General features: G+C 43.5%; 1 protein-coding gene across 5 annotated transcripts in view; it reads left to right on the top strand.

The window, feature by feature from the left end:
• The window catches only part of PPP2R2B (protein phosphatase 2 regulatory subunit Bbeta), a 485,402-nt gene that overhangs the window by 393,199 nt on the left and 73,319 nt on the right, over window positions 1–18,884 (top strand). For all 5 annotated transcript variants that reach the window (XM_061149441.1, XM_061149442.1, XM_061149443.1 and 2 more), the window contains one exon: window positions 9,751–9,928. In XM_061149441.1, coding sequence (XP_061005424.1) covers window positions 9,751–9,928 — 178 coding nt within the window. The remainder of the gene's footprint in view (window positions 1–9,750; window positions 9,929–18,884) is intronic.

The following is an 18,884-nucleotide window of genomic DNA, read 5'->3' as shown; positions in this document are numbered from 1 at the left end:
GCTGTCCTGTACATTGAAGGCCTTTTAGCATCATCCTTGGCCTCTACCCAATAGCATACGCCCCATTCTGACAATCAAAAATATCTCCAGACCGTGTCAGATGGCAATTTGGCCTCCAGTGAAGAACCATTTATATAGAGAATGCTTATGGCTCTGTTTTTGGGGGGTGAGCTGTCACTTCTTCAAAAAACAATTCACCTAATTCCCTAATCTAAATTAGAACCCCTATTTCTTTTAATGAAAAAATATTTTTGCCTCTCTTGAAGCAATACACATCTTTCTGTAGCATCCTAGGCAGTTTGTAATAATGTGTCTATCTTGAGACACTAATGTTTTTCTTCCCTATTAGACTTTAAGTGCCACAACTAATCTGCTTTGTTCACCCTATACACGTACCATGCAAAGCAGTGATTGGCACTTAATAAATATTTGTCAAATGAAACAATATAATTCTAAGATATTTTAGACCCTGAAGCACAAAGCCTGATTTGTTCCAAAGGGGTTTTTCCTCTCGGTCTTATTTCAATCCATATGACAAAGCCAGTAAAAGAAGAACTCAGGGACATATTGAGGCTGTTGAAGGGTGTGATCTGGGAAATCTAAAAATTATATTATTTGGATAGGATTCCCTAGGGGTTTGGCGGGGTGGTGTTGAGTGGCAGTTTCATTCTGGAAACAACAGCTCTGATATGTCGTTATAAATCAGAGCCAACCTCTCACTCCTGCTTTCTGAACTCCATCCACCATTGATCCATGGAGGAAACAAGTTTTTCTATTTTTTTTTTTTTTAACCAGGGTGAGGCTTAATGCTCCATTAATTCTCTGAGAGAAAATGTCCCAGGACCCAGAGAGATGTTCCTAGGGAGGGTGGACCTTGCTACAGACTGCACAAGAGGCCTTTAAATGCTTCTTTTCATGTTCTTTAAAAAATGGAATTAAGATGCATATTTTTTAAGATGAAAAATGACTGGCATTCTTCCCACTGAAAATGGGAAGTAATTTAATTTGTGAGTGGTTTATTTTATTTGACAGTCTTTGTATGTACTCGATTTGGTTTGTTACACCAAATTACCCTTTGATAATGGGTACACAGAATGCCAGACTCTGCCCCCCAGGTTGGTTTGATAATTGGATGAACAACCATATTGTTCAAGGTTTTCATGACAATGTGGACAGAAGCTATTAGGAAAACTCCTAACCAGAAAAGCCTTCCGCTTTTTTTTTCCACCAACAAAGTTAATTGCTACCCAGTGACCAGTTATCCCACTAGCCACTTCTCCTGAGCAACGCTGAGTTCTGTAATCATGACTGAATTCCCTGGGTGGATAAAAGGGATGTCTAAACTCTGAAGCCAATAGAAAAAGTCAGAAAATCTTCTCTAGGCAATCTCTCAGGATGCACCTTTTTTTTTCTACAACTGGAAGTTCATGGGAAGGATTCTAGTTATAACTATCATAGGGGCTGTAGCCAGACCGCCAACAACGGTAACACCACCTGCTTTTATTTGTATGACCTTGAGCAAGTTTCACCACTTCCTTTGCTTCAAGATCCGTACCTGTAATGTGGGAAGAATATTAGTACTTACCTCTTAAGATCACAGTAAGGATTCAATAACATGGTATGCATAAAGTGCTTAGTGCAGTTTGGTGAAAAGTAAGCTCTCCAGAAATGTCTCTTTGGTAGATGGTATGTATCAGGCCCTGGGCTAAGTTTTCTCAGCGAAGTTATAGAGGAATGCTATCTGTAACATTATGGACTAGAGCCTGACATGGAGAAAGGTGAAGTAAGAAGCCCAGGGCCACGTGACTGGTAAATAGCCCAATCAGGATTCAAGGCCAGGTCTACATGACTCTGAAAACTCTCTAACACCATATAACTTCAAATTTTGTGCTTGTGTACCACCTAGAAGAATTTTGAATAACCACGTACCTTTCTGAGCATCTTTCAGATCACCTTTTTTAATGTGTGAAATTTAAACACCATTGTAACTGGATACCCATCAATATCCATTAAAAGAATAAGGAATAAAGTTCTTTAAAAGTCATAACTTTACATTGTTCCTTTTTCTTCTTTAATTTTGTGTTTTCACTGCAACTTCCTCCAAATAAATGTTTAAAACTCTTTTTGATCATTTCTGCAACAAAAATAGGTTTTCCTCTCCTCATGTATGTATAACTATAAGGCTTTAAAATTCTCTTCTGGATTTATTTATCTCTAAAATTATTAATGGGACACAATTGACCAAAACAACATAAAACACAATTCTGATTATATTAGAATTTCATATTATAATTTTTTAGATTTTAATTTTATTAGAATTTTTTTTTTTTTAGAAATCTTATTAGAAATTCATATTATAATGAGCTGGGTGATGGGGTCATTTGTGGGGCATCAATTAAAGATGTCATCTGTCCCTCCCTGAAGTGTTTTATACCATGGATAATACATCCCAGTAAGATTCAGGATGGGGAAGGTTTATCTTTCTTTTGCAAAGAGGAGAATGAGAACCTCAACTGTGGGTATATCCTGACATAATTTGATTTTAGGAAGGAAAGTATATTGTTTGTTGTTGTTCAGTTGCCAAGTTGTATCTGACTCTTTGTGACCCCATGGACTGTAGCCCACCAGGTTCCTCTGTCCATGGGGATTTCCAGGCAAGAATACTGGAGTGAGTTGCCATTTCCTTCTCCAGGGGATCACCCTGGCCCAGGGATTGAACCCAGGTCTCCTGCATTGGTAGGTGGATTCTTCACACAAAATCATGGTTTCCTTTGAGACTATTTCGTAAAGTTCTTAGGAAGTCAGCACATTCTCCTGTTTGAAGACAGCTCCCCTGCACTGCTTAGCTGGGTAGCTTTGAAACAGGGATATTTATAGTAGGACCCAATGGCTCTCCTGTCTTCAAGATGACTCACTCCCTCTTCCTTGACAATGAAGTCTGAGTGCTCTCTAACTGCTGGCTTTATCCCAAACCTACAGTAATTGTCTTTGGAGAATCACAGAAGATATTTCTTGAAGGAAGTCCAGGAAAGGCGTGATGGCAAACCTGAAGTGAGGCTGAAATCTGGAACTTTCTACCCTTTCCTCCAGCTTTACCATTTAGTGCTTCTAGATGGAATGGTGTAGTCAGCCCAGACCCCACGAGGCCTTGAACCTGTGGTCCCCCAGGGTCAGGGTTCCCTGCACCAAGAAAAGGTGGACAGCTCCCATCTCTTTCTTGTCTAGATCAAACAAACATGGTTTTAGCTTCCCAAAAGAGCTGGTTATGAACAAGACAGGGTGGGTAGGGGGTTGTGTATCCTCTGACCCCACTAAGCTTCATAAGAATACTCTGTGTGATGACTGTCCAGCATATAGTAAATGCTTAATAAATGTTTATGGAAGGTTTTATCTGGGGCCAGCATGTGGTCATGACAATGCTATGTGAACTTCCTAATTGATGACACAGAACCCCCCAACCCCCTGGCCTGAATATATCCTATCATTCTCAGCATGGATTAATCTCAGTTATTTGGGAGGGTGGTGCGAAGGAAATACAAGCAAACATGGATGTAAGTTGGTAGCAGTTTTTTCAAAAGGCCCAGTCTTGTCAATTATGTTGATTGTACTTAGCATCCAAGGGTATTCACATTTGTCTGCTAAATTCGGTCAGATTTGACCCAGAGTTACCAAACAGCTGGAATCCGTGCACGTCCTTGTACCAGTGGACTCCTATCTCTCCCTTCTCCATGGCTCCAGCTTTTTTCTGTTCTTGAGCTCTTGTACAGCCATCTCTTCTCTCTCAGACTGTTGCCTTGAATCTGTCAACTTATGGAGGCTCTGGAGGTCACCATGGTGAGCACAGCTGTGGTTTTTTCCCTGTGAAGAGCCCTCACCTCCAGCCCCTCCCCTGCTGTGCATTTTCACAGATGTCATGTAAAGTGGGGGGCCTTGGGGGCTTCCAGGATTCTGTTCCCCTTTCGCCATGTGTCTCCGAAGGGGCCTTTGTGACCTGCTGACACCCGCTTAGGTGCCACAGAAGACTGTGATGCATCACCACCACGGGCACCGAATAAATCAAATGACAGTGACATTCGTTTTGTTAGTAAATGGATTCTGAGAGGTGAAAGGTGGGCTTGTGTTTCGGCAGGAGAGATAATGAGAAAGATGTGAAGGGAGGAAGACTGAAAGATTGGGAGAGAGAAACAGAGGTGGGGAGAGAGAAGGGAGAGAGAAGGAGGAAGGCAGTATTGGGCAGCTAGTGACCTTCCTATCCCCACAATCACACCTGTGACCCAGCCCTGACTTCTGATCTTCCATCTCCCCCCACTGTCCTTCCCTGCTCACTCCTCTCCAGCCACAAAGGCCCCTCTCTGTGTTTTCTATCCTCTGAGTGCATTCCAACCTCGGGGACTTTGCACTTGCTGTTTCCTCTGCTTGGAGTGCTCTTCTCCAGAGCACCACGTGGCTGCTGACCTCCCTACATTCAGCCCTCAGCTCAAATATCCCACCCCCAAGGGAGGCCTTCCATCCCCACTCGGCTCTCATCAGTTCTCCGTCCCCTCACCAAGCTCAGGTTTTTCTTCATGTCTGATGTGGAGGAAGACATTATTTTGCATTTTGAGTGAATGACAAAATCACTGCCCCACCCCCAGCCGCGATGCCCAGAAACCCATGGAATCAGACTCTTCACCTTGTACTTCGCTCCCTCCCGTCTGAGCGCTGCACATGCTGCTCCTTCCAACCGCTCCCTCTCCTCCCCGGCCCCCACTTTCACCTGATGGATTCCCACAAACCCGTCACCTCCCGCTCGCTCAGTAGTCCTCTCCTTTCTGAGGTCTCTCTTGAGCTCCCCAAGCAGATACAGCCCATTTAGCTCACACTGCCCTGGGCAGTGCCTGCTGACTTCCATTACAGCCCAGACCCCCTACACCGAAACATCCACGAACTCACTTGTCTCTCCCACACACCCGAGCATGCCCCTCCAGGCCCAAAGGACAGAGCAGCCAAGGACTTAGACTCCAGAGTCAAGGAGTGCCAGGCCTGAGTCTGAGCTGTGTGACTTTATACAAATTACTTAACCTCTCTGGTCATTTCCTCATCTGTGCAGCAGAGATCATATTCACCAAGCTAAATCATAGGCTACCGATGAGGATTCACTGATGAACTGCTTAAGACTTGCTTAACTTCATAAGCAGTAAGCTGGGTCAGAGGATGGTGAGTGGAGGGTGTGCCATGTGAGGTAGGGTAGGGGCACGGAAGACCTCTCTCAAGGGGTGATCATTGAACAGAGCCCTGAATGATGTGGGGAAAGGAGCCCCAGGGCACTCTGGGGTTCTCCACAGCCCACTAATATCCCAGCTGAGATAGATGTCTATAAGCCTCGTGGCAGGTTAGACTCTGAGGCTGCTCTCTTGGTCTGTGAAACTTTATTTGGTGGATACTCTTAACACAGCACCGGTTGTCTCGACAACCAGGCTGGGTTGCTTATGCTTTGCGGTCATGCTCAGGGCAATGAGCTGAAACTGACTCAGGGTCGGGGAGGAGTATGGAGTGCCTAGGGAGGGGCAAGGATTCCAGCAGCAGAGTTCAGGGCCACCTGCAGCCTCCAAGGGCCAAGGCTGGCCCCATTCTCATTTGCAAGCCTAGTGAAGCACCAGCCTTGTCTCGGGGAGTCGGGGATGGGAGGTCATCTCACCCCACAGCCACTGCCAAGATAGTGCAGAAAAGAGGGTGTGAACCACCAGCTGAAGGTCCTGGCTTGATCCTGGAGTTTGTCTGGTCCTGTGGAGGACAGCTCAGGCACCTGGTTTGGGGACAGAGGAGGCGATAGGATGAGTGGCAGAAAGCCAGCTTGTGCTGGCAACCCCTCCCGGGTGACCACGGCCATGGCACGTCACCTCTGGGGTTCCTGACTTCTTCATCTGCAGAATTCAGAACTGTCTGTGGTAGTTGGTCTCAAACTTTCCTTATCCATAGTTACTTAAGCAAGATGTGAGAATCCAAGCATATTACCAAGAATGATGAAGGTCGTAAGGCCCAGACACCATGGCCTCCCACTGTGCCCCCCACCAAACACACACATATACTTGTGACATCCTTGAAGGAGACTCCAGGGGTCCTTCCAAGCAGGTTTCATGAGTCAATGTCACATCCATATGGCACAGAGTCCTTCCCAAGTGTTAGGCTGAACCACATGAAATTACTGAGATGTGACAATTTTTGGCTTGCAGAAGTGGCATTTTCGAATTTCATCCTAGGCATCTCTTTTGCAGCAGTGGTTCTGTGAGCTCACTCAGGAACCACATTGTCCTGCAGTTCAGCCCTGCTCCTTCCTCTGTGTGATGTCAGACGGGTTATTTCACCTCCCCGGTAAAATGGCAAACAAGGAATCTTCCTCTTGAGGTCGGCTACCGAGAGGGCTGAAGGGCAGAGGTGCTCTAACTCAGTGACTGCTACTACAGGAAGCCCTCCCTGATCTTACAGGGAAGACCCAAATGATTACCTATGGGCTGAACTCGGAGACCTGTATCCCACTCTTCTCCCTGCCTGGCCCCAGAAAGAGCATATATCCAGAGCAGACAGGAAACACAGTCCCAGCAAGGTTTCCTAACTGGTCATCCTGTCCAGTTGGTAAGCTTGAACCACCTTCCCTCCTTCTTCCTCCTTTTGACAGGGTGTCCCTGGGCAGTGGACAGCCTTGACCTGGGCATAGGGAGGGTGTGGGAATATCACGAGTGATATTTGTTGCCTGGCTTATCTGGACAGAGCATTAGCGCTCCCTCCCCAGATACCTTCCCAGAGCTTCCCCATTAAGTGCTACATCATGGAGTATGTCAGCCTGAATTAGCAGGCAGGCCTGTCACATGAAGCTGAAGCTCTGAGCTGGCAGCTCCCACTTGGTAATGCCTCTTGATCCCAGCTGTCGTGTTCCCTCCCCCTATCACCACAGCCACAGGAAGCCTGTGCAGACAGTGAGGATAATGAAGGAGGCCCAGGGAAGAGTTTAGGCAAAGCCCCAGGAAGTCCTCACAGATTCCATTGCTTCTCTAGCCCTGGGGAACCTGCTTTCAGGGCCACTACCTTGGGGAGGCGGGTGGGAGTAGGGGAGTGCAGAGCTCAAAAGCTCCAGGTAGGGAATTTCTTTGTGACAAAGCTCAAAGCAGGGCATGAATCTCTGAAAGCACATGGAAGACACCCTATTCAAATGCCATGAACACCTCCAACTCCAAATTGAGACTTCTAGAGGCAGCTTAACCGCAAAATTCTACGACCACCACTACCATTATTACTACCCATAAATCTGTCAAATCCATAAATTTTATGGGCCCTGTACTCATGTCCCTTACAGAGCATTTATCACTTCCTACTATGTTATAGTATCTGAGTGAGGTGTGATACAGTGGGAAAAGCCCTAGCTTTGCAGTCAGATAGACTCTGCAATCAAATTCTGACTATGCCTCCTACAACCGGGCAACTCTGGGCCAGTGACTTAGCTTCTCTGAGCCTGAGTTTTCTCTTTATCATAGTACTTCATGCTACTGGTATCTATATCACAGAGTTGTCAAAGAATTTCCTGAGGTGGTGTATGAAGGATAATTGACACAGCATCAGTGCCCAATAAATATTTGTGGGAGAGTTTCTAAGGCACTTTTCTTACCCATTACAAAGCCTTAACTCAGACATACCTTTAATTGGTGTTCAGTAGTATCAATATATCACCTTCCTTTTTGAAATTCTACTTCATTCATCCTCTATAATTTGTTCTCCCCACTACATCAGGAATGATCTCACAGAAACTTTGATCCTCATCATATCAAAATCATTGAAAAATCTTTTGATTTCTTCCCATATCTCTTGAGCTGGTGGGCTACAGTCCATGGGGTCACAGAGTCGGACATGACTGACTAACACTTTCACTTTTCACTTTCATTTCTCTTAGGGTGGTGGCAAAAATCTCTTTTGGGGCCTGCCTCTTACCTACCCTGTCACTCCATCTCCCACCATGGTTCTCATCACTCTCTGTCTCAACTACACTGACCCATTGATCTTTCATTCTTGCGTCACCCTCACCATAGGACATTTGCACGTGCTCTTTCCACTGACTGGAGCATTCTTCCTTCCCCTCCTGAACTAGTAGATCCCTTCTCATCCTTTAAGTCATCCAATTCATGCTTTCTCAGCAAAACCTCTCCAGACCTCTCTGACCAGGTTAAATCCTTCTTTGTGCTATTTCCTCTCCTTTGGGGTGCTTGCTACATTTTATTATGAGATGATTTCATACCTGCCCCCACCATCTGGACCAGCCAGATGAAGGCAAGTGTCTGGTTTGGCTCCTCAGTTGAATGTCCCCCCCCCCCCACCCCCGCCACCAGGACCTTGTACAGAGCTCAAGAAAATGTTGTTGAAAGGGTGAATAGGAGGTTGAACTGAAGGGCAAATCATCTCAACAGATCCCAACCACCCTTCATGATAAGTAGGGCACAGTGGATATTTCAGATAGTATAACTAGAGCCCAGAAGGGGCAAGATAATTGCCCAAGGTCACACAGCCTGTCAGTGAGGGGTGAATCTGTGGTCAGAACCAGCTCTCTTAGTTTTTGCCTTCCCTGGGCCTCTGCTATAGAACCACCATTCACAACAAGGTAGAGGGCTTGTGAAGACTTTCCCTTCCATCCCACTCCTGGCTTTTAGAGGATCCCTGGTTCTTCCTACATCCACATCTCAAGCTTCTCTGATTTCCAGGATATCCAGTGCCACATTTGCATAGGATTCTGTGTTTCTTCTGAATTCTTCATTCAACATTTTTTTTGTTAAGATTTTTGTGATGTGGACCATTTTTAAAGTCTTTTTTAATATGTTACAATATTTCCTCTGTTTTATGTTTCGTTTTTTTTTTGGTCACAAGGCATGTGAAATCTTAGCCCCCCCAACCAGGGATGGAACCTGTACCCCCTGCATTAGAAAGCAAAGTCTTAATCACTGGACCACCAGGAAAGTCCCTTGTGTGCAAAACTATTTAACTGTCTGATTCTTTGACCCATAAGAAGATAACAATTGTTCACATATTCTCACTTATTCATTCTACAAATACTAAGTATCCTTTATGTATCAGTAAGATGACCATATAATTTATTGTCCAAATGGGGACAGTTTTGACATGACAGTGTACACTGCCTTGTTGATATCCAGGTTAAACCAAGATCTTCCCAGATAAAACAATGGGTTCCCTATATTGTAATGACTGATTTTGGGCTACTAGAATTGGGTGATTATATGCTTTCCCAAAATTCTTTTAAAAAGATGGAAGATAGAACCAGGATGGGGCCTAGGCTCCCAAAGCCATGAAGACTAAATTTTAATCTCAGTTGAACTAGACATTTCTAAAAATTTCTACAACTTCCTTCTAAAAATAGATTTCGTGTTTTAAAAAACAAACAATCTGGAACAACATCTCTGGCAGCTAATCACCCCACAGTGGATTCAAAGTTCCCCTGAGAGGAGGCCACTTGAAAAAAATCTTAGAGTCTACAAAGGATGAAATTGCCCATGAGGGCTAAGGGATGGTGACATTTTTTAAAAAGAGTGAAACTAAAAGGCACCAAAGGGAATAGGAACTGCATGTAATTTATCAGTCTCTTTCTCTAGCTTAGATCTCCTTTGATGTGATGTGGTCATGATTTTGTGTGTAATAATGAAGGACATAAACACACACACTCTTTCCTAATGAAGAGCTTTGGTTCTGAAGCAGTTTGTTTCTCTTGCATCCCAGGTGCCTGTCCTGAGACCCATGGACCTGATGGTGGAGGCCACCCCGCGAAGAGTATTTGCCAACGCGCACACATATCACATCAACTCTATATCAGTCAACAGCGACTATGAAACCTACATGTCAGCTGATGACCTGAGAATTAACCTATGGAACTTTGAAATAACCAATCAAAGTTTTAGTATCCTTTCTTTGGGGCCAATAACCAGTTGGCTTGAATCAAGACTATTCAGGTATGAGCAAGCTTGGGAGGAAATGGAAGAGAAAGGGGCAATCACTATCGAAGACTTAGCACTTGTGGAGATCTGTTCCCTTTTAAATTATATTGGCATCTGTGATACACTTTTGTCCAAAGTTAGGGAGGTATTGAATTGCAAGTAGTGAACCAGGACTACCTTTGTGTTAGAACACTGAATCACTTCCTTTATGCAGAAGCATTTGTGTGTCATGAATTAGAACTTTATCAGCTATAAGACTAGACCCTAGAGTTTAGGGTAAGGTTCCTTCCTCTTGTTGATGAATTCACGAATGGCCTGTATCTACATTATGGACCACAGTTACATAGGAAATGGTTTTCACTGTATCATAATAATGAAAGTAATAGTGGATTTGTTGAATTCCAGGCACTGCACTGGGAACTTAACATATAGAATCTCATTTTGAAAAGTGCACATATCATAATTGTCCAGCTTGATGAATTTTCACAGGCAGAGGACTCCTGTATAAGTAACATCTAAATCAGAAAATCAGACTTTATTAGCAATGCTCGTGTCCCCATCATACTTCTTCAGTCTCTTCCTGCCAAGAGTATATTGGATATAACAACCCCATATTGAAATTATTATTATCTTCTGTTAACTCAAATTTAGAGAAATCAAGACAGCTGCTAAGTGAGTATATGACCCAGCATTCTCCTCCTACTATGTTGACCCTATATTTCATGTTAAAATCAGTCATTTATTCAGCACCTATCATGTGGTTCATCCCACCACAGACCTGACTCTTCTCTTGAATTCCCAATCTTAATGATTTCACCACCCAGGCAGCTGAGTAACTAACATAAGAGTCAATATTGATCCTTTCTCCCAGTTACCAGCCTCTCTACCCCCCAACCCAATTTGTCCGTGAGCCCTGCCTTTGCTTCCTCTAAAATGTATCTCAAATCAACTCATCTCTCTCCATCTCCACTCCTGCCAACCCACACTAGTATTGGCCATGGTGCTTTCACCTTTGTGACTGCAATATTCTACTCTCTGGTTTCTGTTCTTTCTCTCTGTCCTACACAATACATGTCCCGCATAATAGAGTGGGCCTTTCAACGTGTAATTCATATATCATTCCTCCCAGGACTAAAACACACTGGCAGTTTCCGTTTGAACTTAGAATAAGGTCCAAGTTCTTAATTTTGGACTGTAAGATTTCACATGATCGTGTCCCTGCCTCCCTCTTTGCTGCCTTGTCATACCACTCTCCCCGAGGTCACTCTTCTTCACCACCTAACCTCTTTTCTGTTCCTCGGTAATACTTGTTCTTCCTTCCATTCTCTGCGTTTGTTGTTCCCTCTTCTTGGAAGACTTTGCCCCCAGAGTCCAAAGGGCTGACTTTTTACATGTCATCATATAGATTTCAATCTCCTGTCACCTCTTCAGAGGCACTTCCTCCCACTAACTCCCAAGGAACCCCCAATAACCTTCTATCCCCATTAACTTCATAATATGTGTCACTCTCTGTAACTGTTTTTTTGAATTTGTGTATTTCGGGCTTCCCCATCTTTGAATGTGCATTTTATGAGAGAAGGAACTTTGTATGATCCATTCCTGTATCCCAGTACTTAGGATATTCTGACATACAGAAAGTACCATTTTGATTGGGCATGTCAAGTTTGAAATACTAGTAGGTCACTATAGTGGAGATAATCCATTAGATAATTGATAATGAAATAGAATCTGGCGATTTCACCATAAGGATATATTAGTTATAGTAAAGCTCTGAATGTTCTGATATGAAATACAGTCCATAATGGCTCAAACATATACAAGATTATTTCTCCTGTAAAGTCCGATATTGCTGATCTCCATCAGCAGGCAGCCTCCTCTAACCAGTGATTCAGAGATTCGGGTTCTTTCCATCTTGTGGTTCCCCAGTGTTACGATGCCTTATCGGCATCTGTACAGCAAAAGAGGAAAATGGTGTAGGACCACACAAGGGAGACGCCAGTGAGCCAGGTTCTAAATTAGCATGAGTGCCATTAGCTCCCTCAATCCCATGACCACCTCTCACTGGGAGGCAGGCTGGGAAATGTGGTACAGCTGTTGCGCATGAATAAAAAGACCCGGTTTAGGTGCACAGTCCCCTGGTCTCCGCCACAGAAGAGTCTCCCAAGGCTTTTCAGGGAAGGCAGCTAGAAGCCAGTGGTGGGGATTATGGAGACTGAGAACTGACCATGAAGACCATGACTGACATCTTTTGTTGATCACAGAGCAGATGGGACATATTGTGTGAGCCTAGGAGAATCTGCCCCCAGATTTTGCCTGGAAGTGCAGCTGCTAACAGAACGAGTGTGGGTGGTGGTTCCCTGTCTGCCTTGACATCTACTCCAAGAGCCAGAAATCTGTTCAGGCCCAGCTGCTGTCACTCTGAGCTTCTGCTGTCCCCAGTCTAGGTGACATGTTTTCCGAATTTTGCCTCTAGGGCTTCAAGAGGGAGCGAAGTTTCTTTAGGCACTTTAGGAGACAGATGCCTTGGAGAGAACGCAAAGGGGAAGTATTAATAGCACAGTTGAGGTTATATTCTGCAGGTGTGTGACAGCCTGCCAGATGCTGGCATACAAATGAGCCCATGCCATTCACCCTTAAAGCAGCCATATGTAAAATAATCATTGTCATCATGAGAATGATAATAACTGATATCTATATAGTTATTTTCAACCAAACCGCCCTGAGCACTGAGCAGACTCTACAAACTGGGACCCTTTAGCTTGCTGTCTCTGAAGTGCAGCCGCCTCTGGGGTAGGAAGCAGCCATCTTTCAAAGCCTTGGAAAAGCACCAGCCACCAGACAGGTCTTCTTAAATCAGATGTTGTTTAGTGCCATTTCCATGGTGCTGCTTATCCACTGAAAGAGGCAGAAGAAACATGGTTCTGGATAGAAAAGTGTGGGATTCCCAAAGTATGGTATGAATAACCCTGACATGGGAGGCAAACTGCTTCTAAATACTATGTGGATGTTTTTTGTTTTCATAATTATGTATTTATGACAATGAATATTATAAAATACAACTATCCTATGATATCATAGATACTGAAAAATCCATTTAAATTATGTAGTGTGTATATGTAAAGAAAAGTACTAGTAGCCATTAAGGCAAGTAGTGTTACAATATGGTTTTTTAAAGTCATGGCTTCCAGTGACTAGCATTTGGTGTGACATTGGCATTGTGCTTGAGAACACAGTCTTTGGAGTCCAGCAGGCCTGAAGTTCTCACCCAGCTCTACTACTTGCTGGCTGTGTAAGCTTTAACATGGCTCTTAACTTAGCCAAGTCTCTACATCACGATCTGTAGAGAAGAGCTCTGTCAAAGAAGATTGTTTGAATTTTGTAAAAGGTGTTTATAAACATGCACATATACTCATACATATGTGTATATATGTGTACGTACTTGCTTAGGGCAGTACCTTGCTAAGTAAATGATCAGTGAGCAGGGACCACCACAATCATAATTATCTTATTAATTATTTAGTTATATTTATTTTTTACTGCATTGGGTCTTTGTTGTGGGGCTTTCTCTAGTTGTGGCAAGTGGAGATTCTTCAGTTGTGCCACATGGGCTTTTCATTGCGGTGGCTTCTCCTGTTGCAGAGCATGGGCTCTAGTAGCCCATGGCACATGGGCTGCAGTAATTGTGGCTCATGGACTTTTGAGCACTGACTCAGTAGTTATGGAGCACGAGCTTAGTTGCCCTATGGCATGTGGAATCTTCCCAGATCAAGGATTGAACCTGTGTCCCCTGTTTTGGCAGATGGAGTTCTTAATCACAGGACTACCAGGGAAGTCTATAGTCATAATTATTGCTGAAGATAAAAGGAAACTAGAAACGTTGAGTGTTAGAAGGGTAGATTCTATTCTGTTGAATTTATTATCTGAGTCTTCTCAGTTCTAGACACCCCCTTCAGTTCTGTTGTTTGGTGTTGTTTGCAAGATGTTGCTCATTATACCCTAGTTACCAGATATCTGCAAGGTCTCTGAGGTCCAGGCCTTGTGTTTAGCACCATATCAGAGGGAGACATTCCTAGCCTTATGGCACCTGGTCTTGTATCCTCTTCCTTTCATCCATAGTCAGCCTGTCCCTGTTTTGTGTAACAGGTTCTAGCATAACATGGTCAGACTTTGGCCTTAATTGGTTAACTACATCAGGACAATAACAATTCATTTCTAGATTAGTGGTTTTCTAGGGCAAAAGGCAGCCCTGACTTTTCAATAAAGTAAGGATGTTTCTTAATTATGAAAAGTATTATATATCTAGGATCCTTTGAACTCTGTTCTCAGTTCTAAGAAGGAGTTGACTCTGGGCTCCTACCTAGTCCATTTTGGAACCTATTAAATAAATCCATATCAAGTAAAAGTAATGATACAGCCCTACACAACTATATACTGAGACCTAGTTTGTGCTAGGCACTGCATTAAGCCACAGGGATACAAGAATAAAAAGAAACAAATTTTCTGCCTTTAGAATGACATTAATCAAATAATCACACCAATGAATATATAATTACAAACTGAAGTAAATCCTGCAAAGAAAGGAAATATGGTTTGGTGAATGCATTTTTGAAAACCTGATGTAGACTAGGGAATAAAACAAGGCTTTGCTGAGGAACTGATTGTTGAGTTGAGAATTGTAAGAAGATGAGCATGAGCTAACTTGGTAAAGATCAATCTATCATGTACAAAGGTCCTGTGGTAGGAGGGAGCATGATGTGTTGATGGAACTCAAGGAGGTCCAGAGAGTGAAGTAAATTTGTAAGCAAGGCTGGAAACGTGAGCAAAGGACATACCTTGTGTAAACCCCAGTCTCTAAGCATGAGACAGAGGATTTCTCTGGGAGAAACCAACTGGATTCCAGGGTGCTTCATCTCTGAATTGGTCTTTATCACCCCTCTGCACAGCCTCACTTGTCAGCTGAGCAGAGGTCCTTTTGGATTTTGATTCCCTGATCATAACCACAACTTTTGGCTTCTAGTTTCTGTCACTCCCTAGTACCATGGACAGCAGCCTTCCTTTTAACCCAGTAAAATTTCTCTGGGCAGGCTTTGAGGAAAGCTATGGGGCTTCCCAAATTTCTCCCCCTTGCTGCTCTTGCGGCTTTATCCCATGGCTTAATGCAGTGCCTAGCACCAACTAGGTGCTCAGTATACAGTTGTGAAGGACTGTATCTTTACTTTTACTTGATATGGATTTAATTTAACAAGTTGCATAATGGACTAGGTAGGAGCCCAGGGTCATCTCCTTGTTAGTCCTGTCCACAACTGCACATATCAATTTTAGTCTGACATTTAGTGTAAAAGCAGAGCATCCCTTCCGATAATGCATCCAGCACATTGGCATGTGTGTGCCACAGCAACCCCTTCCTTGCCATATTAAATGCCACCTTGGTGGATTTTCCCAGGCCTGGTGCCTTGCTTGTGTGGTTGCTGACCCTCTGCATCTGAAAGCAGATCTAGGGCTTCAGGGTCTGGATATTTCTCTGCCCTTTGAGCCTCATGTTATCAGGAAAAAGGATGAGAAAGCAACTCTGCAGACTTCTTCTGGGGCTCCTTGAACTTCCTTGGAGTTGTATCACTTAGTAGTTGGGAAGGCAGACTTTGGAGTCAGATTCCCTGGATTCGAATCCAGCTTCCTCTCCTTAAAGCTGTGACCTTGACAAGTGTTTTAACATTTCTCTGGCCTTCAATTTCCTCATCAGTTAATGGGGATAATAGAAGGTTATTGTGAGGTTTAAATGAGGTAGTCATTAAAGTACTTAGCTGAGTGCCTGGCACAAAGTGAAGACTATAAACAGTGGCTTTTATTATTGGGGGCATATTTCAAGTCCCCTATTCTTCATACCCTGGGTCCCATTCTTGTTGCTTGGATCCCATTCTCTGCTAAGAAAAGCACAGGTTAAATGATCCACACCCAGGTGGTGCAGTGGTAAAGAATCTGCCTGCCAGTGCAGGAGACATAAGAAATTGAGTTTGATTCCTGGGCTGGGAAGATCCCCTGGAGGAGGAAATGGAAACCCACTCCAGTATTCTTGCCTGAGAATCCCATGGACAGAGGAGCCTGGTGGGCTACAGTCCATGGAGTTGCAAAGAGTTGGACACAACTGAGCAACTGAGCATGCACACATCCAGGCCTGGTATCTTGGCCTATTGACCTACTGTGAGTTTTCTGCATCTTAAAAAAAAAAAAAAACCTTGCCTAAAGAAGGCTGCTAAGTCACAAGAATAAAGTAAAACCCCAAAACATTTAAAGATTTTTATTTTATTGGAATATAGTTGATTTACAATGTTGCATTAGTTTCTGCTGTAGAGCGAAGTGAATCAGTTATACATATACATATATCTACTCTTTTTAGAGTCCATTCACATATAGGTCATTACAGAGTATTGAGTAGAGTTCCCTGTAGATAGCTAATGAGAACTCATCCACATTTATTGAGCACTTACGGTGTGCACTGGAGATGCCAAGATGAATAAAAAAATCCATCCCTGATGTCATGGTCCTTGTAATCTAGAGGGAGGATGAATTCAACCAGAGAAGTAAAACCAGAAGGAGAGGGTATATGTAGGTGTCTAGAGAGAGAGAGACAGATTGACATATTACAGTGAATTAGCCTTGCAAACCCAAAGTCTGTAAGGCCAGCAGTCAGGCATAGGAAGACCACAAGAAGCTGGAACACCACAGGCCACGATCACACACGGCCGTCAAGATGGAAGACTGAGAGGGAAGGGGGAGGAGTTGTAGTCTCAGCATCTGCTGGGCTCTCTTCCTCGAGGAAGACCTAAACCTTGGTTTAAATGCCTTCCAACAGACTAGTTCAGGCCCACCCAGGATAACCTCCCTTATGATTCCATTAAAGTCAACTGATTGGGCCCTTTAACCAGGTCTGCAGAGTCCATTATAACAGCATGTAGATCACTGTTTGACTGAGCACCGGGGGAACCTGTGCATGCCTGCAGAGTGGCTGCTTTCTCTCTTTTGCTCCTCAACCCGCCCCAGAGAATGATCCTTATTACCCCACCACAACCAGAAACATTTTAGAAGTGTTGAGCTTCACCAAGTTAACATTTCACAAAGCTTCCACAGTGAGCATGTGGACAGAGGGAGACAGACATGTAACCACACTAGGGAGGATGAGACTGACAGGTTTTTGTTTTTGTTTTTTTTGAGGGGTGGGAGGGGGCCTCTATGAAGTAGCAGGTGGATTATATCATCTCCTATAGTTTTCTTCCTCTCTTTGTTGATAAATTCACAAGTTAAAAACATTTAAAATGAGGGTTAGATAGTAACTGGCCACAGGATTTGAGATTAAAATCTAGATCTGTTGTTTGTTGTTTAGTCGCTAAGTCATGTCCGACTCTTTGCAACTCCATGGACTGTAGCCCACCAGGCTCCTCTGTCCATGGGATTTCCCAGGCAAGAACACTGGAGTGGGTTGCCCTTTTCTTCTCCAGGGGATCTTCCCAACCCAGGGATTGAACATGCCTCTCCTGCATTGGCAGGTGGATTCTTTACCACTGAATCACCAGTGAAGCTCCAAATCTAGGCCTATCTCACTCTTATATTCCAGGAAAATGCCCCCTCTATCACAATATCTTAAGTGTATTGCTAGAGGTATGGTCAAGGTGCTATGGATACATAGGTAGGAAGGATCATGAAAGAAGGGCTGGAACATTTCATACAGAAAGTAACATGTGGATTGGCCTTTGAAGGAAGTATTGAGTGTTTTCTAATGGAGAAATTTCAAGCTGTGTCACATGAATAGGAAAGAGGCTGTGGTTATGGGACTTTCGAGTACCCCCCACCCACAGTTGTAAAGGACATCTTATCCCATGTCTTTTGCAGCTCAACACGTGTCCAGAAGCACCTCATAGGGCACCATGTGTCTCTTTGTCAGTCCTCTCACAGTGATCCTAGCAGTTGGCAAAGCCCGCCATGAATATTTGCTCATTGGCTTTTTTTAAGCTCTTAAGAGAGGAAGATCCCTCGGAGTCCTCTTTGGAGATTTTCAGTGGGTTGCCATCCAGCAGCAAGTCCTTTCTGCTGACAAGATCTGGATGGCTTGTAATCACTGCTTTATATCCAAAGATTAAATTCAGACTTTGGAATAAAGACTCAGATAAACTCATGTCCCCTGAAACAGAATCCAGCTCTAATATGCTCAGTTTTCCTGGTCATGATAAGGCTATTCTCCACTTTCAGTACTGGCAGACTTGAAGTGCTATCTGAAAACCCTTGACTGCTTTTGAACATGGGTGTCTTACCCAGGTAAATCTAGAGTCCAGTCTCTGACTCGACAGGCAGACTGGCCTCCTGCTGGGCTCGGCTATCAGTAGTTGGCTTAGAAAGAAAGGGGAGAGAAAAAAACTCAGTATCAGCAAAATTAGCAAAGATCAAGACAGAAGCATATGAGAATATCTTCAAAAACTCACAAACCTAATGCATATAAAAGTTATCTTTGGGAAAAAATACATGTTTTATTTGAAAGTTGGGATTATTCAGTCCACTGCAAAAACATTAAATAAATAACCTTTTCTCCACTGTCTTATTTGATCATCAAAATTCTCAGACTAACAGAGTTAACAGAATGATACCCATTCAAAGGCAAAGAAATTGAAATCCTGAGAGAAGGAAAATGACTTTCCCATATCTTGGAGCAAAATAGAGTTGGAAACAAAATGAATTCTAATCTTTTGACCCCACTGGTTACAATTGCAGTGTTTATCACAATATTGTCTTCAGCTTTACCCAGAGATGAGGTTCCTGGTTTCTCAACTGTCTCATAGCTGGTTCTAAGCCAAGGAAACTACTTTATTCACTGTTTGTTTTCTTGGTTTAATAATATGGATTCATTGTAGAGATTATAAAATGACCTATAAT

Source organism: Dama dama, chromosome 9 (assembly GCF_033118175.1).
Source record: "Dama dama isolate Ldn47 chromosome 9, ASM3311817v1, whole genome shotgun sequence".
NCBI lineage: Eukaryota > Metazoa > Chordata > Mammalia > Artiodactyla > Cervidae > Dama > Dama dama.
Note: the sequence above shows the minus strand (reverse complement) of the source record. Positions and strands in the feature narration are given on the sequence as shown.